This window comes from Lepidochelys kempii, chromosome 1 (assembly GCF_965140285.1).
Source record: "Lepidochelys kempii isolate rLepKem1 chromosome 1, rLepKem1.hap1, whole genome shotgun sequence".
In the NCBI taxonomy this organism is placed as follows: Eukaryota; Metazoa; Chordata; order Testudines; family Cheloniidae; genus Lepidochelys; species Lepidochelys kempii.
The window spans coordinates 260,968,779-260,989,935 of NC_136380.1; the positions used below are offsets into that span (position 1 = coordinate 260,968,779).

The 21,157-nt window shown below is 44.1% G+C and overlaps 1 protein-coding gene across 2 annotated transcripts in view; it reads right to left on the bottom strand.

Moving 5' to 3' along the window:
• ST13 (ST13 Hsp70 interacting protein) overlaps nt 1-21,157 on the bottom strand; it is a 32,697-nt gene that overhangs the window by 10,903 nt on the left and 637 nt on the right. Inside the window, exons 2-8 of one of the 2 annotated variants that reach the window (XM_073327136.2) lie at nt 16,986-17,040; nt 15,523-15,592; nt 15,327-15,397; nt 14,669-14,735; nt 13,196-13,280; nt 7,819-7,929; nt 5,286-5,388 (exon numbers count right to left, since the gene is read on the bottom strand). In XM_073327136.2, coding sequence (XP_073183237.1) covers nt 5,286-5,388; nt 7,819-7,929; nt 13,196-13,280; nt 14,669-14,735; nt 15,327-15,397; nt 15,523-15,592; nt 16,986-17,040 — 562 coding nt within the window. Of the gene's footprint in view, nt 1-5,285; nt 5,389-7,818; nt 7,930-13,195; nt 13,281-14,668; nt 14,736-15,326; nt 15,398-15,522; nt 15,593-16,569; nt 16,753-16,985; nt 17,041-21,157 lie in introns of those variants that run through there. The other variant, XM_073327137.1, reaches the window with a different exon arrangement.

The window sequence follows — 21,157 nt, forward strand, 5'->3', positions numbered from 1 at the left end:
ATTTGAAACAATGACTTTATTGCCTCTGCAAGCAGTGATCGAAGGCGGGAGGTCTGTTGGCTTACAGGGAAGTAGAGTGAACCAAAGGGGTGGGTTTTCATCAAGGAGAAACAAAACAGAACTGTCACACCGTAGCCTGGCCAGTCATGAAACTGGTTTTCAAAGCTTCTCTGGTGCACAGCGCACCCTGTTGTGCTCTTCTAACCACCCTAGTGTCTGGCTGCACGTAATCAGTGGCCAGGCGATTTGCCTCAACCTCCCACGCCGCCATAAACGTCTCCCCCTTACTCTCACAAATACTGTGGAGCACACAGCAAGCAGTAACAACAATGGGAATATTGGTTTCGCTACGGTCTGAGTCAGTAAACTGCGCCAGCGTGCTTTTAAATGTCCAAATGCACATTCTACCACCATTTTGCACTTGCTCAGCCTATAGCTGAACAGCTCCTGACTACTGTCCAGGCTGCCTGTGTACGGCTTCATGAGCCATGGCATTAAGGGGTAGGCTGGGTCCCCAAGGATAACTATAGACATTTCAACATACCCAACAGTTATTTTCTGGTCTGGAAAGTAAGTCCCTTCCTGCAGCTTTTGAAACAGACCAGAGTTCCTGAAGATGCGAGCGTCATGTACCTTTCCCGGCCATCCCACGTTGATGTTGATGAAACGTCCCTTGTAATCCATCAGTGCTTGCAGCACCACTGAAAAGTACCCCTTTTGGTTCATGTACTGGCTGCCAAGGTGGTCCGGTCCCAATATAGGGATATGCGTTCCGTCTATCGCCCCACCACAGTTAGGGAATCTCATTGCAGCAAAGCCATCCACTATGACCTGCACATTTCCCAGAGTCACTACCCTTGATAGCAGCAGTTCAGTGATTGCGTTGGCTACTTGGATCACAGCAGCCCCCCACAGTAGATTTGCCAACTCCAAATTGATTCCTGACTGGTAGCTGTCTGGCATTGCAAGCTTCCAGAGGGCTAAAGCCACTCGCTTGTGAACTGTGAGGGCTGCTCTCATCTTGATATTCCTGCGCTTTAGGGCAGGGGAAAGCAAGTCAAAGTTCCATGAAAGTGCCCTTATGCATACGAAAGTTTTGCAGCCACTGGGAATCGTCCTCTACTTGCAACACTATGCAGTCCCACCAGTCTGTGCTTGTTTCCCGGGCCCAGAATTGGCATTCCACGGCATGAGCCTGCCCCATTGCCACCAGGATGTCCAAATTGCCAGTGCCCGTACTTTGAGAGAGGCATGTGTTTATGTCCTCATCACTCTTGTCACTGCGCTGTCGTCGCCTCCTCGCCTGCTTTTGCAGGTTCTGGTTCTGACCCTGATCATACTACAGGATAATGCGCGAGGTGTTTACAATGCTCATAACTGCTGCGATGATCTGAGCGGGCTCCATGCTTGCCGTGGTATGACGTCTGCAGGAAAGCAGAGTTGCAGCGGAAGCGGGAGCCCATGACAGCCAAACATGGAGAAATTTGCTACTGAGACAATAGCAGCACAGCAGAGTTGCAGCAGAAGTGGTGGATGACGACGGTTAGCACCGTGCATGTTTCCCGAGGAAGAACACACGTACCCGGGAGCCTATGACAGACAACATGGAGAAATTTGCTATCAAGACAAGAGCAGGAGAGCAGAGTTGCAGCGGCAGCAGTGGTTCAATGACAACGGTTAGCAGTCCTACTGCACCATCTGCTGAAAGCAGTATGGCGTCCACACGGAAAAAAGGCGCGAAACGATTGTCTGCCATTGCTTTCACGGAGGGAGGGACGACTGACGACATGTACCCAAAACCACCCGCGACAATGTTTTTGCCTCATCAGGCATTGGAAGCTTAACCCAGAATTCCAATGGGCAGAAGAGACTGTGGGATACCTACCCATAGTACTGTGGCCGTACTCCGGAGACTTAATGTGCTTAGTAGGGACACACAATCAACTGTATAAAATCGCTTCCTAAAAAAAAAAAAAAAAAAAACCTACCTAATTTCGTAGCGTAGACATACCCTTAGAGCCTAAATCTTGCACCTTCAGCCAGAAGTATTACTGAATGCAAGAATCCATGGCTCAAAAGGGCCTTTTCATGAATCTAGCAAATAGAGTCTAAAAAATCAATAGGATTTTAGATGAGAACGTACACATTCGTAAAATGTTTTGAAGTCTCAGGATTGACAGATGTTGTGGTCTCTTTCACAGAGACATAGTAAGCAGATCACCAGCCATGCTGCTGAGTAAAGGAATCTGAGATCCAGAAGCATAACCCTGTTTCTCTGCTGGGTGAAGGAACACTTGACTCATGAGAAGAATGAATGGACAGGCTGGAAGCTCTGAGAAATAGGTTTGCCATGTCCTGAATGACATGATTAAGACTACTTTCTCTCAATATGGTAAATGAGAGAAGACAAAGCAGCTTTCCCTTAACTCCCAGTGTAAAAGAAAGACATTCATTAAGCACTGTGGCTCCTTGCCTGCTCAAGCAAAACTTCAGACACTTATTGTACTGATTTGTAGCAAAGAAATCCATATCTGGATGAGTCCACAAGGCAGATAACAAGATGAGCCACCAAGACTTTGAGTCGCCACTGGTAATGATCAGCATCAGATGTACGCTTAAAAATGTAGCCTATAACCTAATAGGATAGAGCAGACAGGTTCTCTTCATTTTGGATGCTCAATTCCTACAGAAAGGCTGCCTCCTGATGGAGGCAACGACTTCCACTTTCTCAAAGTAATATATCATAACTAAGGCTGCAAGTCTTTCACAGAGGTCACAGATTCTGTGACCTTCTGGTACTTCTGCAGTGGCCAGTGTGGCTGACCCTATGGTTGCCCAAGCAGTTGGGGTGGCCCCAGGCATCTGGTCCCAGGGGCCGCCAGAGCAACAGCAGTCCTGGGTTCTGCCTGGACCAGCAGCAGCAGGACCCTGGGCTGCTGACATCCTCACTCATGGAGTAGCAGTGGCAGGACCCTGCCCCTCCTTCCCAAGCAGCAGCAGCACCCCAAAGCCCCCCAAGATTTAGTCAGGAGTATTTATAGTACAAGTCATGGACAGGTCACAGGCCGTGATTTTTTGTTTATTGTCCATGACCTATCCATGACTTGTATTAAAAATATCTGTGATTCAATCGAAGCCTCAATCATAACCATGTTAACTGTAGGAATCTACATTAATTACCCTTCAATCTGTGGAAGGATAGATTTATGATAGAGTCTGATGGCTCCTAATTCAAGGAAGAGCATGTGAAGTTTTATTCCTGAGGCTTCCACACACCATGATTAAGTTTGAAGAGTGCTTTTAAGATCTCTACTGAGACGAGTCAACCAAGACTATTATCTGATTAATCATCCAATTAAAACCTTGAAGATTGCTGTGGGTAAATACTGCCAAAGAGTGAGTACTGGACTTTCTGAAGTGGAAACACTCACGTCCAACTGTGATTGTTTGGTTTTTACACCAGATTCAGCCACCCTTGCAAGGGTTGTACACCTGAAGCCTTGCAAAGTTGGAGACAAAAGTGCAGTAGACATCAGGCTCACTCAGATAATTTCACTGGGCCTTCTAATCTAGACTTTGCTACCTCCATTCTCTGGATGAATTCTTGGACCATTTCCCTAGGCAGTCAAGCTAGAGCTCACAGAAGGTCCCCTCAGATTCTGCAGGAAGACTAGCCCTTGAGCTGTAGCCAAGACATATTCAGTTTACTGTATAGATAAGAAGCAGCAAGGCACAGCATGGTAACTCTTGCCTTGCAGGAAAGACTGATCTTTTAGCAGACAGTCATCCAGGTATGGATATACCTAAGGCCCCCCCATACAGATTAACTGTGAACACTGCCAAGCATTTGGTGAATACCTTTAGGGGTGCTGCCAGTCCAAAGAGAAGAACCTTATATTAGTTGTTGCCGAAGATACTTCCTGTGCTTTTGCCTTATCAAGGTGTGGAAGGAGAAGTCTTCAGAAGTAGGGTTTCATACCAGTCTTGAAGATTGAGAGGATTATACTCCCCACAAGAGACAGATAGAATTTTGTTTTCCTTAGGTAATTTCTTCAATTTGCAGAGGTCTAGAACAGAGCCTTTCCCAGTATGGTTGCCAAGACCTCCTTTTGCAGCAGTTTCTGAGAAGAATGCTTGCAAAAAATAAATGGAGTTGAGATATGGTATGGCTTGTAACTGGAAGGAATACCCGTTTATGGGATCTAGGACCCACTGATCCTCTTGCATACGCAGATTCTGAAGCAGAGATTTCAGGAACTTTTTGGATAAAGCCTTGTAGATATTCCAGCATTTGGCAGTGTCCCTCTCTGAGGCATTTCACGTCTATCTGAAGCAAGAAACAGCGTGTGCCGAGTCAGAGGAACCTACCCTACAGGCTTCCTAAGTGGCTCCATGACCTTAAGCAAGACCCACGGCAACTAAAATGTAACACTTGATCCTGGTCCATACCTATTAAAACAGCACATGAACTATTTACCACTATGTAAAAATAACAAAGGAGAAAGGGATAGAGTGGTCACAGAACCAACCTAACACGTGAATGAAAAGAAACAGAGGAACCATTAGACAAGATATTTATACCATCAATTTATGCAATGTCTAACTTGGAGAAATATTACACACCTTCCAACTGTTAACTACTGCTCAGAAATGGCTCACTGATCACATGACTCAGCATGGAATGTCTGCAGCGGTATTCTGCAGAGGCAAATTCATAAAGGAGAATGATATCTGCTTTTAAGGAAAACATATGCTGCCCCCCAGTGGTAGAATAGTGGAAGAAATTTACTATAGAAATCATAGGCTGAGAGAACATTGCTGCTGAATATTCACACTAGTGAGAGGAGTCCATGGTGTCTCTGAGCCTTAGGAACTTTCTGGAAAGCAGGATCCACTGCAGCTATCTGAGTGTCCTCCTCTATTCTGAATACTCAGAGCTGGGGTTACAAAGGGATGCAGGACTCCAACTGTCTCAGCTCTTTCTGCTAAACTCAGATAACTCCAAAGAACAAGAGGGAAAGTGACAGGTAATTATGAATATGCAGAAGCACCACACTCAAAGATCCAGTTACCCACAACTGGAAATGGAAAGAAAAATCAAGGCATTTAAACCACAGAGTTGTTTTAGAACCTCATCTCTGAATGTTTGATACTGCAAGAGCACTTATGTAGCCCCAAAGGAAAATGTCTGCAACCTTCAGAAGCTTCCAGAAGTCTAACAAGCAAGAGTAGGCAGAAGCCACCATGAAGAAGCCAATTTATTCCATTATCCCACCCTCACTTACTCTTGGCTGCACCTCCTTCAGCATGGCACTAGCCTCATCATCATAATCCAGTTTACATGCCAACGCAAGGTCATGTGCCGCCTCCTCCCAGTGACCGAGGAGTCTGGAATCGAAGACACCAATATGGGGTTAGTAGTGCTTGCTCATCTCATCCTTCAATTCGCAACAGACAAGGTGGTAGTCAATGTCCCTTTACATGGATCCACATGAACCTTGTATAAGTGGACACACAAATGCACACCTGAATGGTCACAGAAAAGTCAAGACTTGGTGATAATTACTGTAGATCATGGAAAAAGAGCCCCAGGAGCATGAAACACTTAGGGGATACTTCCCTGCTGCTTTATACTCCTACAACACAACTGCCACTTTTGCTTCAAGAGAAGCCAAATGGGTGCTGTGAAGCCAATTAGTGCCATTTCTCTGAACAGCAGAAAAGAAGTTGCTGTTGTGAAAAACAAGGTACTCCCTACCCAAAGTGGCAAGGTATTGTATAGTCAATTAAAATTTTTAAGTAAATAGTATCTATTGTCAAAGAGTTTGTTGCTTCCATAGGCTGAGCTGTACACCCGGCTAGGCCCTTGTCCGCCCACTCTGGTCAGAACACCTTGTTGATTTTGGTGGAAGTCAGAAATCCAGAAAAGCTTGCTTTTCTAGTTTTCACCAAAATCAGTATGGTTCTGATCAAAGCGGGGAGGGAGCCGAACGGGCCTAGCTTGAGGGGCTTTCAGCAACCTGATTTCCACTAAACTCAGGCCCACATAGTGTCCATTTGGTGGTGCAGGCAGAAGCAGCTCCCTAGCACCCTAACCACTATTTTCTAACCCTAAGGTCACTGCCTCACCACTATATCATGAGTAACCAAATGGTTATTTTAGTAGAAGTTAGGCTTTTTCAATTTTCCCCAAAATCAATACGGTTCTGCGCATTGATACACAGAGAATTTCCTACAATTTTGGAATTGTTCAGATGCAGTTTTCAAAAGTTATCACATTACATACTGACAGAAAGAGGACAGAGAAGTGCCATTAGTTTGAGTTCAGAGCCTTGAGCCTCGTTTTGCTTGGCCAATTATATTAAGGATAACACCACCCGACTCTTACACAGCACTTTTTGCCTATAGATCTTAACGTGCTACACAAAGATGGCAAATATCCCCATTTTATGGATCGTGAAAATGGAACTGAGATGCAATAACTTAACCAGCAGGCTAGTGGCACAGCCAGGAACCGAATCAAAGCATGGAAATTCCCCCACTCTATCAGGCCCTCTAACACTACTTCAGGGTGTATTAGAGTCAACCACATCAAGGAAAGTTTTAATATTCTGATATGTTAAGGGGAGAGCCTCCATGGTCTTGTAAGTAGTTCTTAAGTTAAAACATTGCAGAATGTGATCTGACCAGATCTCATAATTTAGCATGATGCTCTTAGTACTGAACCAGTGCCCCAACATGATTCAAGGGAACACTGGAATCATGACGTTGCTAAAGGTGCAATTTTTAGGATGATGAAAAACTCTGGTCCTGATGACCAGAAATCCTTAAAGAGTCTATAATACACTTTCCAAAGAGCAGAGTTCCTGAATATTCATTAAATGAGAATACATAGTAGACATTTTCAAAGTCCTTTAGAAAACTTTGCTAATGTTTCATTACCAGTTCTGCAAATAGGATTGTTAGCCTAGTGATGGTCTGCTACCTTAAGCAGATACCATCCACGATGGACCCTGTTAAGAGATGTATTGTAGAACCGATAAGCTTGCCCAAAAGCAAGCAGCAAAACTTGTGCTTCACTGTTGTTTAAGTAGCTCTTTTAGTAACAGTTTAGTTTGTTCCGCCTTAACTGTTATACACCTCCAAAACAAGTTTAAAAACTTTAGAAGATCATCATTCTTGAGATGTGTGGATGCAGAGAGAATAAGACAGTTAACCAAGACAACACCATAGAAAGTAATTACAGAATTTACTAAACTTTGCTTAAAATGGCCAATTTTCACTACTTGAATAGCAAAACTCATTCTTTATCCTGTTTTTTAAAAAGGTTGTCATAACACCTACCCATTTAATTGTTAATTCCTTAACACATTTAATACTTATATTACAAAAAGTAACTTAATTTACAAAAATTATAGTATTTCATTACAGGTTTTTGGACATTTTAGAGAGGAGCCTTCATTACTAGACCTAAACAAATTTACTTTTACTAGTATAAAGTGTGTTAGGATTCTTTGGCATGAAAGACTAGCAAAATTCAAGTTATACCAGTTCATGATTCCAAATCACACAGATAAAAATCGTATCCCTACAGTTAAGAATGTTCAATGACCAAACAGAAGATTTTGGTGATGGCTAATAAAAGGACATTTAGTACCAGAAACATTTACATTCCCATTAAATCATCTCCTTCCTCCCCACAAAACATCAGATAGATAAACAATTCACAATCTGTAATGGATGAGATTAGAAAAAACAAAAATTGCCTCCCTCACTAATGAGCGAAGGGAGAGGTGAAACATGGCTGCAATTCTTTACCTGTGAGCTTTCCCTCGCCACTTGTAGGTCTGTGCTGAATCTGGGTTTATTTGAATGGCTCTGTCACAGTCTCTAATGGCAGCATTTGGCTTCTGTAGTTTCACAAAGACACTGACAAAAAGGACAAGATTTATTGTACATATTTAAAAACATTTTCCATTGCCAACACTCACAGGCAAGAAAACTAAATGGAATATATTTAAAGAATTCTAAAGACGAAAGATTTTGCACTGGTGAGAATTCTGTCTTGGTTACTGAAGTTTGCCATGTAGCTCCTGGACACGTGAATCATGAGAAAGGGTAGTGCAAGCTTTCATCAGTGTGCCTCAGTCTTGATCAGCAAGAATCACTTGAGGGTGGAAGGAAGACAAAGAAATACAAGGATGCAGAGAGTTAAAGTTCTATGTCCTGTGTTAAAAAGGTTTCCTAGTCCTAAACACACAACTCAGATGCACTGTAAAGTTGGGATCAGCAAGGGAAGAAATTTGTCAATTGGTGGTAGGAACCAGACAGAGATGGTGCGAAGGGCCAGGTCATAAAACAGTGAACTGAGAGGTTAACAGGGATGCTGGGTTTGAGGGTAGACTACATGGAGCACTGCCCAATGACCCAGACTGGACAGAAAGTTGTGCTTGGATGAATGACTTATGGTAAGTCAGTGTCCTTAAACTACTGATGTTTTCTATGTGGTTTTTATTCAGAGAGTAATTTCAGTATTCAAAAACCAATCTGGATTTTGTTTACTCTAATTTTTCTTCTGAAAGGAACCAGACCAAAAAAGCTTTTGGCAGGCCTATCCCAAAGAGGCAGAAAACCATTAGCGACGGAAACAGCGGGTATTTAAGGAATAAAGGCCTAATCCAGGTTGGGTACAAGAAATTAAGACTTTCAAATTGGTTTTAGTATTATGGTCTAGTTTCAGAACATGATAATAATTTATAGCTTGTCGCATCAGTTATAACTAGATGGCTGTGGACAAATGAAGGGCCTTATGACCAGTACTGCATGCGAAAAGATGTTTTTGGCTAAATGGACATACGATGGGACCAAATAGAAACCTTGAAGACCATGTAACATTTTGGGTCTCCAACATGGAAAACTGGGACAGAAACCTTTAGGCCAGAGGTGGGCAAACTACAGCCCACAGGCCCCTCCTGCCCGGCTCCTGAGCTCCTGGCCCAGGAGGCTAGCCCCCAGCTCCTCCCCTGCAGCCTCAGCTCAGTGGGCGGCAAGGCTCTGGCTGTGTGGTGGCATGGCTGCCTGTCCTGGTGCTCTGCACGGCGCAGCTGTAGAGCCGCCAGCCACCAGTGCTCCAGGCAGCGCAGTAAGGGGACAGGGAGCAGGGGGGTTGGATAGAGGGCAGGGGAATTCAGGGTGGTGGTCAGGGTACGGGGGTGTGGATAGGGGGCAGGGTGGTCAGACGGTGTGGAATAAGGGGGTTGAATGGAGGCAGGGTTCCCGGGAGCGGTCAGGGGACAGGGAGAAGGGGTGGTTGGATGGGGCAGGAGTCCCGGGGGGCTGGGCCACACCTGGCTGTTGCCTCCCCAAACCAGCCCTCCATACAATTTCAGAAACCTGATGTGGCCCTCAGGCCAAAAAGTTTGCCTGCCCCTGCTTTAGGTTATAAGTACATAGGATATTTTCAGCTATACCCCATAGGTAACATTTTGGTATTCTATAAACTTTAGCTTTGGGACTGCTTAGCAAAGCTTTTTGTAATATTCATCTAAGAGAGCACGTTTTATTTCACAATTTTTTCTGTTTCAATAGTTGCAATTTTGTCCTGGACACTGCTGCATAAGGACTATGACTGGAAGGTACCTTGGACTAAAAATGACCTTGGGGAAGGCAGAATCAAGAACATGCCAATGGCTACAAAATCCTTTCTTAGTGTCATAAGGAGGCTGTCAAGAACTAGTGCAGAAATGGGGAGAGCCAACCGTGAAAAGTAAGAAGTTCTCAACTGCGGTTGTTAACAGAAAAGTCATTTTCAAAAGCAGCAGCTTCTCCCTGTAGTCCATGCATCGTATAAAGCTTTAACCTTTATACTGCAGCCAGCTCCTATCCCTCCTCATAATCTACCATCAAGAAATTCACCAACTCCTGATAGTCTACTGCTACACCATGTAAATAACCACGCATTTTATAAAGTTTAAGTTTTATCAAATTAATTAGTGATTAATTAGCAAGGAAATAAGTTATGTGGTGTGACAGGGTTAGGCAAGAATGCTACAAGAAAGTAGGAGAAGGTAGATATATATTAGCCCCAGATTAAGCAGGTCCCTTTCCCCTGAGTAAGATAATGGCTGTTCCAGAACAATCAGGAAGTTGATGGAACCAATTAAGGCAGGCTAATCAGGGCACCTGGTTTTAAAAAGGACCTCACTTCAGTTGGTGAGGCACGTGCAAGGAGCTGGGAGCAAGACGCTGAGAGTGAGTAGGCATACTGCTGGAGGACTGAGAAGTACAAGTGCTATCGGACATCACAAGGAAGGTCTGGTGGTTAGGACAAAGATGGTGCTGGGAGGAGGCCATAGGGAAGTAGCCCAGGGAGTTGTAGCTGTCATGCAGCTGTTACAGGAGAGACACTATACACAGCTGCAATCCACAGGGCCCTGGGCTAGAACCCGGAGTAGAGGGTGGGCCTGGGTTCCCCCCATTCCCCTATTTGATATAAGAGGAGTTGATCTGGACTGTGGGGAAGGTCTCTGGCCTGTTCCCCAACCCATTAGGTGGGGCAGCAGAGACTGTGGGGGAGTGTTCTACTTTTCCCCATGCTGGCCAGTGATGAGGTTAGCCAAGTGAACAGCAGGTTTGTGCCACTAACAAAGGAGCCAAACTGAGGACTGCTGTAAACGTCTGAGGTGAACAAATCCGTCAGAAAGCGCAGAACCCACCAAGGCAGAGGAGGAACTTTGTCACAGTACTTATGAGCCACTTAAAATTTCCACCTCTCACACCATTTTATCAAAAGTGTTGCAGGAAGATTTTTAAAAATGTTGAAGAATTAAGAGTGTGTTTGAAGCTATACAATTCTGTGTGATACTGTAAGAGTCCCACATTTTCATAAGCTAGGCTGGAAATACAGTGCAAGCCAGATAGAAAAGGGGAGTTGCATTTGCCCGATCAAGATCTGGTCTCAAGCAATGAATTATGGACATACCTGGTAACCACTCCAGAGTTAATGACTGTATTCTAAAACAGGGTATAAATCCGTTTATTTCTCCAGAAGTAGGCAACCAAGTGATGTTAAGTTTCATACAGTTTTATATTTTCTGTGCAGTCTTTTTGTCTCATTTCTCTCCATAAATTTATAATATGAATCTGGGCCTTGGTCGAAATTTTTCCTTGTTTCTTACTTTTCATTGTTGACCAATCCAGACAAAGCTTGATAGAGGTGGATCCTGAGGATATTTAATGCAGCTAGTAGCTTTAAAAAACCCCAAATGCTGTATCTGGGGACATCTTTAGCAGCTACTCATGTTATAATTGGAAGTTTGTGGGCTACACACACAGACTTGATTGATACAGAGGTGTACAAAAGTGATTTTCTGAGGTAGAGGAGACTGGGTGCACAGAAGCCTGATCAATAAGGCTACGTCGATGTAAAACCTTCGGTCAGGAGGTACATTTTTCTGTCAGGTTTTACCTTACAGCAGGAGAGTTCACATGCAACTTCTGACACAATGGTTAATACACAGCTTTTGACAGACAGTATTCTTCATCTACTACCCACCACAAGTCCACCCCACACTTTGTAGAACCCCACCTACAACATTAAAAAAATATACAAGAACTTCATTGAGTAGTTAGGGTCGATACATCCACCATACCAGACAAAACCACCAGGGTTGTGCGTTGTGTGGTCTATAACATATTATAATGGCAAGACATGCTTATTGATGGATAAATGGAGAGTATATACTGTTAAGTTATTTAACTTCTAATTTATTTGGTTTTCTATAGCAATCTCAATGATTTCACAATGATGGGCCACACATACAGCTGTACACATGCACACAGAACAATGCTCAATTGGTCAGAACAGAAAGTGACTGTTAGCTGGACCGGATGACCCAGGAAGTAATTTTCATATCTAAGTGAGAAAAAAAAATCTAAACAAAGTTAATTGCAGATGGTCTTCTTGTTAACTATAACACAAGAATCTTTAGATTTTCCTTAGAAGTAAGGCCCTACCAAATTCACAGTCCACTTGTCAATTTCACAGTCATAGGATTTTAAAAACAGTAAATTTCATGATTTCAGCTATTTAAATCTGAAATTTCAGGGTGTTGAAATTGTAGGGATCGTGACCCAAAAAGGAGGGGGGCAGGAATAGAAGGGGTCACAAGGTTATTGGGAAGTGGGGGGTTGAATTACTGCCACCCGTACTTATTTCTACGCTGCTGCTGGTGGCAGTGCTGCTTTCAGAGCTGGGCAGCTGGAGAGTGGTGGCTGCTGGCAGGGAGCCCAGCTCTGAAGGCAGAGCCATTGCCAGCAGCAGCACAAAAGTAAGGATGGCATGGTATAGTAATGCCACCTTTACTTCTTTGCTGTTGCCTGCAGAACTGGCCCCTTCATCAGCAGCCGTCACCCTCCAGCCACCCAGCTCTGAAGACAGCAGCGCAGAAGGAAGGGTGGAATGGTATGGTGTTGCTACCCTTATTTCTGTGCTGCCGCTGGCAGGGTGCTGCCTTCAGGGCTGGGTATCTGGCCAGTAACTGTAACTCTCCAGCAGCCCAGCTCTGAAGGCAGCACAGAACTAAGTGGCAATACAGCAACCCCCCTAAAATAACCTTGTGATCCCCAGCAACTCTTTTGTGCCAGGACCCCCAATTTGAGAAACGCTGGTCTCCCCTGTAAATCTGTATAGTATAGCCTAAAAGCACACAAAAGACCAGATTTCACAGTCCGTGATGAGTTACTTATAAGAGTTTGTTATCCTGCATCTTTCAAACTGGAAGTCCCAAAGAAGGCATATATTATCATGTTTCACAGAGCAGACAAGCCATTTCAGCTATTCCAGAAACCCTTCATATGGCTGCTCTTGCAACTACAAATAATGCATTTCCTCTTATGATTCATCCATAACCTTCCAACCACGTGAGGAATGGAAAAAATAGTGACTGAACAATGTAATAGGAGACAGTCTATCACATCTGGCTTGCAGTCCAATAACTCCCACGAATGATGTGAAACTAAAAGCTATTTTGCTCCCCCCCACAATCTTTACACAGATTCATAATGTCCTTTCCTCCTTAAGCCTCCCTTCAAATTATAAACAAGCTGGAATCTCAGCTTTCCAGTCCATCATGACCCCTTTAAAAAGACCAGGTTATATAGAGGAAAACAAATCCCTGGTCTATATAGCACTCACCTGGCTCGCTTAGCATACAAGATGGCTAAATGAGGATTCAACTTGATTGCTTCAGTGAACAAGTCAATGGCTTTCTGAAGTTCACCTGAAAGGCAAGTACCAGTAAAGCTTCAATAACCCCAGAGTGAGATAAAAAACCAGATTTCCGTCATCTACTGGGTGTTGTGTACCATCAACATAAGAAGAAAGTCACATTTGTCTTAAAGTTTACTGGTATTGCTGAAAACCAAAACAACCCAAAATTACAATGAAAGAGATTATCTCAATGTACTTTGCACATCTGACTTTGACTAGTCATTTATTCAGTTTCCCCTTTTATTTATGTGGGTCTTCCACACAGCAACAGGGGAAAGAAAAACACTTAAAAATTGGAAGTGCAATGGTAAAACAAAAACACGCATGGGAACTCATGGATGGATGTAGTACACAAAACCAACTTGAAATTTAGTCAATTTTAAAATAAAAGTTAAATATATCCATTTAACAATTCCCTATGGAAAATCTAACGTCAGATGTTTTGGACAAAAATTAATAATCCCTAGAAAGACAGCCCAAATTTACTTTTAACCACTATTAAAATGGAGAATTTTAAATTTAATGTGTTTTTAGTAAGAAAGAAATACCTCCTAAAATACTCTTAAATTCAAAGGATCCCTTTAAATAAGACTATTTGCATGTAAGGCAACTTTGAGATTAGCAACAAAAACATTCCAAAACAGTGGAAGGCAGCAGAGCAAGGAAATCATGAAGACATCAAGATTCAGAGCTAAAGCATATGGACTGCCAAGGACACAACACATGCTGCTGTTAAAACAGACTTGGGCAAGATGGACACATGTTTTTTAAAATGGACATTCCATAGAACCACATCAGGATCCCCAACAGAACACAACCAGGCTGCAGAAATAGAGTACTCTCTTCATCAGTTTGACCAGTAGCAATTTTACCAGTGTGGATTTAAGAGCTTTGTTCTCTGCTGGTTTCCCCCCCCATCCACCCCACCTTCTCTTCTTTTCCTGGGCTAATCCTTCATTTGTTTATATAACTAAGGTGTTTCAGAATACAATTTATACAGAATCTTATATACAAAATGAAGTTGTGTTGTGCCAGGATACCAATGAGGGAGTGGAGAGTGTAAAACAAGAAGTTCTGGCAGGCAAGAAGAGTGGTATCCACAACCAAAAAGCAGGGTGTGCAAACCAGGGCTCCCCCATTGAACTTCAGTATTACCATGCTTCTAGGCATCTCTCATTAAGACAACAAATTATATCTGGAACTCAATACAAGGAATGAATTCCACCAGCAGAAGCTTTTAAACAATCCACTACCTAGCCCCACTCCTTCCTGCAGACTGGAAGGATTCCAGGATGCTTTAAGTCAGATTTTCCAGACTTGTCAGTGAAAGCAAGTGAAAACAGCAGACGATAACAGCTACACCCTCCAAGGTATGTGCTAAGGTACAGAACCCCTCACCTTCACCTAGGGCATGAATGCCCTCCATCTTCTTCTCATTGGCCTCGTCCATCATCTCTTCAGTTACCTATGAAACAAAGGAAATAAAGTCAAGACCAAAAGCAGCAAACTTAGATGGGGGTCAGGAAAGGGAACTAATGTTCTCTAACTCTAGGGTCTTCTGCCTAATTTGGGCTAAATACTCACAGTTAAGCAAGCAGAGACTCCCAAGTATATTTAATTCAATTTCAAAAAGGAAGGGAGGAGAGCAACACTGCTCATACGGAATAGGAGGACACTCAAATATTATTTTTCATTTGTTAGTGTGGGATTTCTATATTTAGTTTTCAAATCAGACATTTTAAAAATGTTTAGTGGCTCATTTTTATGTCCAGCGATGATTCTCAAAGATAATGGGAGTTTTGCTAATGTCTCTGATGGAAGCAGGCTTTTAATTAGGAGAGACCTTAACTTTCAATGGATGAGTTTCCTGTTCAGGAGAAGGGAAGAGGGAGAACTGAAGGCATTAAAAGCAATGACTGGCTGTCTAACTAATGTAGGTTTCCTATGAGTTTGATTTTCACTCAACTCCTCCCTCCCCCCAAAAAACACAAAACCAAAAATCATACAGAAGCAGCAACTCCTCCAATGCAATGGAAGTTGAAGATGTTGTGTTTACCTCCACATTTTCATCTCCCATTTCTTGGGGATCATCCTTGTCTGGTTCAATCACTCCCTCGTTATCAATTTCTGCAGAGAGAAAAGTAGTGTTCAAATCCTTAAATGTGGAAAATTAAATTCTTCCACCTACAAATACGATAGTGCTACATTCATGTTCAAATTGATGAATAGTTGCAGTACAGTTACTTCCTCACCCACGTCACTCTCTTCACTCTCAGGCTCTGGTGGCTTAACTGGCTCCTCTGGCTGCTTCTCCGTTTTGTCCTAATAAATGGAGGACAGAAATCTGTAAGTACATGTTATCTATGGTCAAGTACTCCTTTTCCAGGCGAACAATCCCAAGGCATCAGAAAACTCCACTACAAAGTCTTCAGCAGCTAAAGGATATCCCATGTATGGCTAAGGAGTTTTATTTGTAGTTTTAAAAGTATGACATAAAACCCTTCTCCTCACTTTCCTGCACTAATGCCAACTTCTGACCTGTAAATTGCTGTTTGTCAGACTTTCCTTCAGAGTTTATGTTTTAATAACTTTGAAGTAAGTTGGCCCACATAGTATCATCCACATCACTAGAGCCAACATTGCAATGAACACTAATTTGCCCCTTACTTCCAGTCTCAGCAGAACCAAGGTTTGAATGAACCACAGAAACTGGATTTCTCTTGCCCACAGATGTGCTGATTTGTGGTCAGAGATCCTCTTTCCATACTATCTAAAACAGCTTTTCCTATCCATCCGTACAGCTAAAACTCAGCTTGTGTCTCAATTACTGCAGCATCCTTTTCTATGTCTTTGACAGTGTAATCATGCTCCACTCATATCCATTCAGAATGCTGATGCAGAGATCATTTTCTTAGTCTGTTGCTCAGGCCATAACATCTTTTTTAGCATCCCTCCACGAGCTTCCCCCACTGCTTATGCATCAAACATAAGTTCCTTGGCTTCACTTTCAAGGCCCTTCATGGCCCATTCTCCACCTTATCTTTTTGTACACTGTCCAGATGTTGATTCCAGGCTCCACTGTGTACTGGTTACATTTTCCAACAAGCACCTTTGTGCTTTCTCCCACGCTGCCACTCATATTTGGGAAAAGCTCCTAATAAAAATCTAAAGCTACCTCATCATCATCCGCCAGCTCTCCTTTGCCATGATGCCTACAAAAACTTGATGATATGTAAGTCACTGGTGCACCGATACCACTATCTATCAAGCTGACCAACACTGTCTCATTGTGTCCTTACATTCCTGTATGTACTCATCTGTGGTCTCTTCTCTTATACTTAGATTGTAAGCTCTTTGGGGCAGGGACCATCTTTTTGTTTGTACTGCAGCTGGCACACTGGGGTCCTGGACCATGACTAGAACACCTAGGTACTGTGGTAATACAAATAATAAATAAGAGGTCAGGTACATTAGACAGAATGGGGTGTGGCAAGTCTGAAGGTACTTTTAACAAAAGGCACATAATAGCACCCTTCAACCTCTGAAATTGTCACAAGCCAGCACCAAATATACAAAATTCCTTGATGTTTCCAGTTACCTTCTTTGGAAGTTTTAAACAAACGCACTTGTCCCATTCTTCACGCAAATTCTGACAGCAAGTTTTTTTTTTTTGGGTGGGTGGGGGGGGCACAGAGTCCTTATGTTTATCTCTTACCTTCATTGTTTCTGCAGGGGCATCGTCCGGAGCAGGTGGTATCGTCCCTCCCATGCTTTTTTTTAAAAAAGGAGGGAAACAAAAGTTATTGAAGTGCAGCCTTTTCAGCAGGGTTTTAGTGAAAGAGAAAGGACTGTCCCAAGAAAAGCTGAAATGGAACCAACCCACCACTTAACATCTGTCAAAGGGAAAGCACCAAACAGCAAAAAGAAGATGCACACCAGCCCTTGTATCTACCTTAATGCAGCAAGTTAGTTTTGACTCAGTTAACCCCTGCATTTTAAGCTCTATTTAAGACACTCATTTTTAAAAAGAAATGCTGCTTTTTTTTAAAAAAAAAAAGGCAGAAGTGGGTCATGCTGCTCTCTGACCTATAGATAAGTTTTGGAGAAAGTTGGATATAATTTTGTTAGATCCTTTTTGATCTTTAGATAATGCAGCATTTAAAAAAATGCTAGCAGTTTTCACCCATTAAAAACACAGACCTCCTGATGGAAGGAACCAGGTAATGAAAAACTAGCCATTTGAAAAGGGTACACTAAACCCATTCATGCTTTGCTATATAAAAAACCCTCAACCAAACAAAAAATCGTATGTGAGATGTCCATACAAATAAAAGAAACTAACAACAGAAATATTGCCATACACAAAATACTATCAAATGCAAATGAAACACTGGATACATATCTGCTAGAGTCCTCAAGTGTTTCTTTAACACTAGATTAGTAGTATTTACGTAGCATAAACACGCTGCATAAGACTTTGGATGAGCAACAGAGAAGGAGAACCAGTGTTTGAATGATCTAGCTCAGTGTTTCTCAACCTTTTTGTGCTGGCAACCCCTTTGGACTTAAAAAAAAAACCTGTGACCCCCCACCTCCCTGAAAAAACTGCAACCCCCTACCTTAAGCTCAAGGTGAAGGGCTTCTGCCCTGCTCAGGGGTCCAGGCTTCAGCTGAGAGCAGGGTTGAAACATGTAAATTAGCTATGCAAGTTCCTCTGTGACATGGGGATCTAGGCAATTGCCCTGCTTCCTACTCCCTAATGCTGGCCCTGCTTGTGACACCCCCCACGACCACCCTTGGGATCGCAACCCCCAGTTTGAGAAACACCGCTTTAGCTCAATAAGTAGTAATAGGGCACGTAAGTACATTATATAACAAACAGTACTGTATACAGTACTGGGGACAGGTATTAGTGCCTGGTGGTATGGGCCCCCGGTGAGGGCCTGAAACACAAATTGCACCTTCTTCAACAAGGAGGAGGAACAGCTCAGTGGTTTGAGCATTGGCCTGCTAAACCCAGGGTTGTGAGTTCAATCTCTGAGGGGGCCATTTAGGGATCTGGGGCAAAAATTGGGGATTGGTCCTTCTTTGAGCAGGGGGTTGGACTAGATGACCTCTGAGGTCCCTTCCAATCCTGATAGTCTATGATTCAGGGCCACCCTTAGGGAAAATGGCACCCTGGGTGAACTTGTATTTTGGTGCCCCTGGGGGTGTGGTGCCCCCCCATTACCCCAGCCCCACAAGGCTCCCGAGGCTGCCCTCCCTTCGCCCCAAAGGCTCGCTCTCCCCCCATCCCCCAACTCCCTTCATTCTTAACTCCTGCATCCCCCTCCTGCACCCACAAGGGGAAACTGACTTAGATGCATGAAGCAGCTGGCATTGCTGCTTGCCCCCCTGGACTGCTACTCCTCTGCCCCACACACCCCTACAGGGCTCTGAGGGGGGAGGAGCGAGGAGCAACACCAGGGCTCCCTGCATCCAGGTCACTTTCCCTGCCTGGGCTGCATAAGGAGAAGGCACAAGAGAAGCAGCTCCTGATACTCACAGCACAGCCCGCGTGGCGAAAGTGACCTGGATGCAGGGAGCCCTGGTGTGTATGTTGGGTCAGGAGAGACTGTGTGTGTGCGCGCACGCGCGTGCGGGAGAGGGAGGGAGTGCGTGTAAAAACAACTAACAAAAGCCAAAGCCGGCCAAAACACCAGCCATGTGCTGCTCCCACTAAAAGGGAAATATCACACTATTTCTCATATGAACTACCAGGGCTTGAATTAAATGTTTGTATGAAACTGGGGTGAATTTAAAAACTGTTTAAAATGTTTTAAAAATAAAAAATATGAAAAACTTAAATACATTTTATTTACAGTGTCATTATTCATACTAGTCTTGCTAGTCCTTTCCCACCCCTGCAGGCCGAGAGGCACACAGAGACAAGGATCAGAGCCAGCTGGGCCCCCAAAAGACCACGCTGACCCTCCAAATCCCTCCCCAGACCAAACTGAACAGGACCCGACCCACATCCCTCCCTAGACCAGGGGCACTGGTGGAGGGGAATGGGGCAGGGAGAACTGGTGGAGATCCAAACACCCCCAGGGGAACTGGTGGGAGGATGGGGCAGGGGGCACTGGGTCTCCCTTAAGGGTGCTGGAGAGAAGGGACTCCAGTTGCTTCATGGGGCCCAGGCAGAAGGGGCTCACCTGGAGAAGCAGCACCCACTGGTTGGGTTATCTGTCCATTGGGTGCCGGTGCTGCCTCCTACCCAGCATGATTTGGAACCCCCACACTCCCCAGCCTCCGCATTCGAATAATGGCAAGGATGGGACAGACGCACAGGGTGGGGAGAGCTGCATGCACAGCACCCTCCCACCAGTGCTGCCCCAGGGCTAGCAGGGGCCTGACAACCCAGGGAGGAGGCAGGAACTGCGCCATTTGGCGAGCCCAGCTGTCTGCAGCGCACAGCAGCCAGAAACCCCCGGGGCCTGCTGCTGAGCCCCTCCCCACCAAGTGGTACAAGCCTCTGGGGGAGAAGCTGGGGCTGGAGCAGGGCAGCAGCGGCTAAGGGCTCCCCTTCCCTGGTCACTGGCAGAAGCCCTCAGCTCATGGCCAGAGGAGCCAGGGGGAGAGGGGGCAGGGAGAAGGCAGCCCTTGGCCCACCAGCTGAGAGGAGCAGGCGGGGAGGGGCTGGGCGGAGAGGAACCAGCACTGCGGCCACTTGGCAACGGCCAAGTGGAGCGCCAGGGTGGGCCAGTACACAGCACCCTCTTTGTGCATATACCCTTGGGTGCAACTACTTTGCTCATTTTATGTTGAGGTGGGAATGCAGTGCATATGGCAACAGTACCTTCTAACCGGCTTTCAGACTTCAGGTTCAACTTCTCTTCTAAGCATTTCTTTAAGCACAACCCAGAGAGATTTCACCATAACTCCCTTAACAGCCAACAGTTCAGCAAATGTGAGCAACACTAATGACTAGTTGAGGCTACACTGCATGTGCCTACAGCCCACAGGGACGCTTGCTTGCTCTTCTGCACAATCCGTGAAACAAAGCCATTAGTTGAGTTCTAAATAGCTCGAATAATTACAGCACCAACATGGACCACACCAAAAAATTAAGATCCACGTGCATCCATCTAATGCTTTTTACAACATTTTAATGCCACTACAATGCTTAATGAAAAAAGGAAATGTGTTAGAAACATTTTCAAAGACTGGTTAATTTGCTCAAAATATGTGAAATGCTGTAAAATGTAAGTAGTATACTAAAAAAATGTTTTTCATTTAGTCTTCTACATGTTATCTTAGATGTTACCTGTAAAAATAGTGGGCAAAATATTATCAGAAAAGAGTGTGCTTTTTAAAACTGTGTCTTTTTTACTTACTGACAGATTTCAAATCAATAATTCTTTCTTCCCTCTCTGAGGAAAATATCAGCAATGACTTATTTTCTTCTTCCCAAGTTCTTCTGTAGCATCAAGAGGGAACTAGCTGTTGGAACCAAATGGGTGCGTTCCATAGATAGATTTCTTTGTATGGCAAAAGTCACTAGACTTTGGTAGACCTTATATTTCTTGTCTTCTGTTTCCAAACAATCAGCACTTGTATTTTCATTGTGAGATGCACCTGTCTCAGATCCATTTTATTTCCAGCCAGATCTACAGTGCACACATACTGCACGTACCTTACTATGTGGAACCTAGATTGATGGTTGCAAAGGAATAAATCTGCCTCTTGCAAGGGGTACTGGGAGCACTTTGTATTGTAAACCACCACACACACTTTTGGGACTGTAAAGTCGGACCACTTGGGCTTTCTGAACCAGGAAGTGGACCGGTTTGGATGGTGGAGGACAGGTAAAGTTCTGGCCGTAGGAGCTGGGGTTTGAAGGAGTTT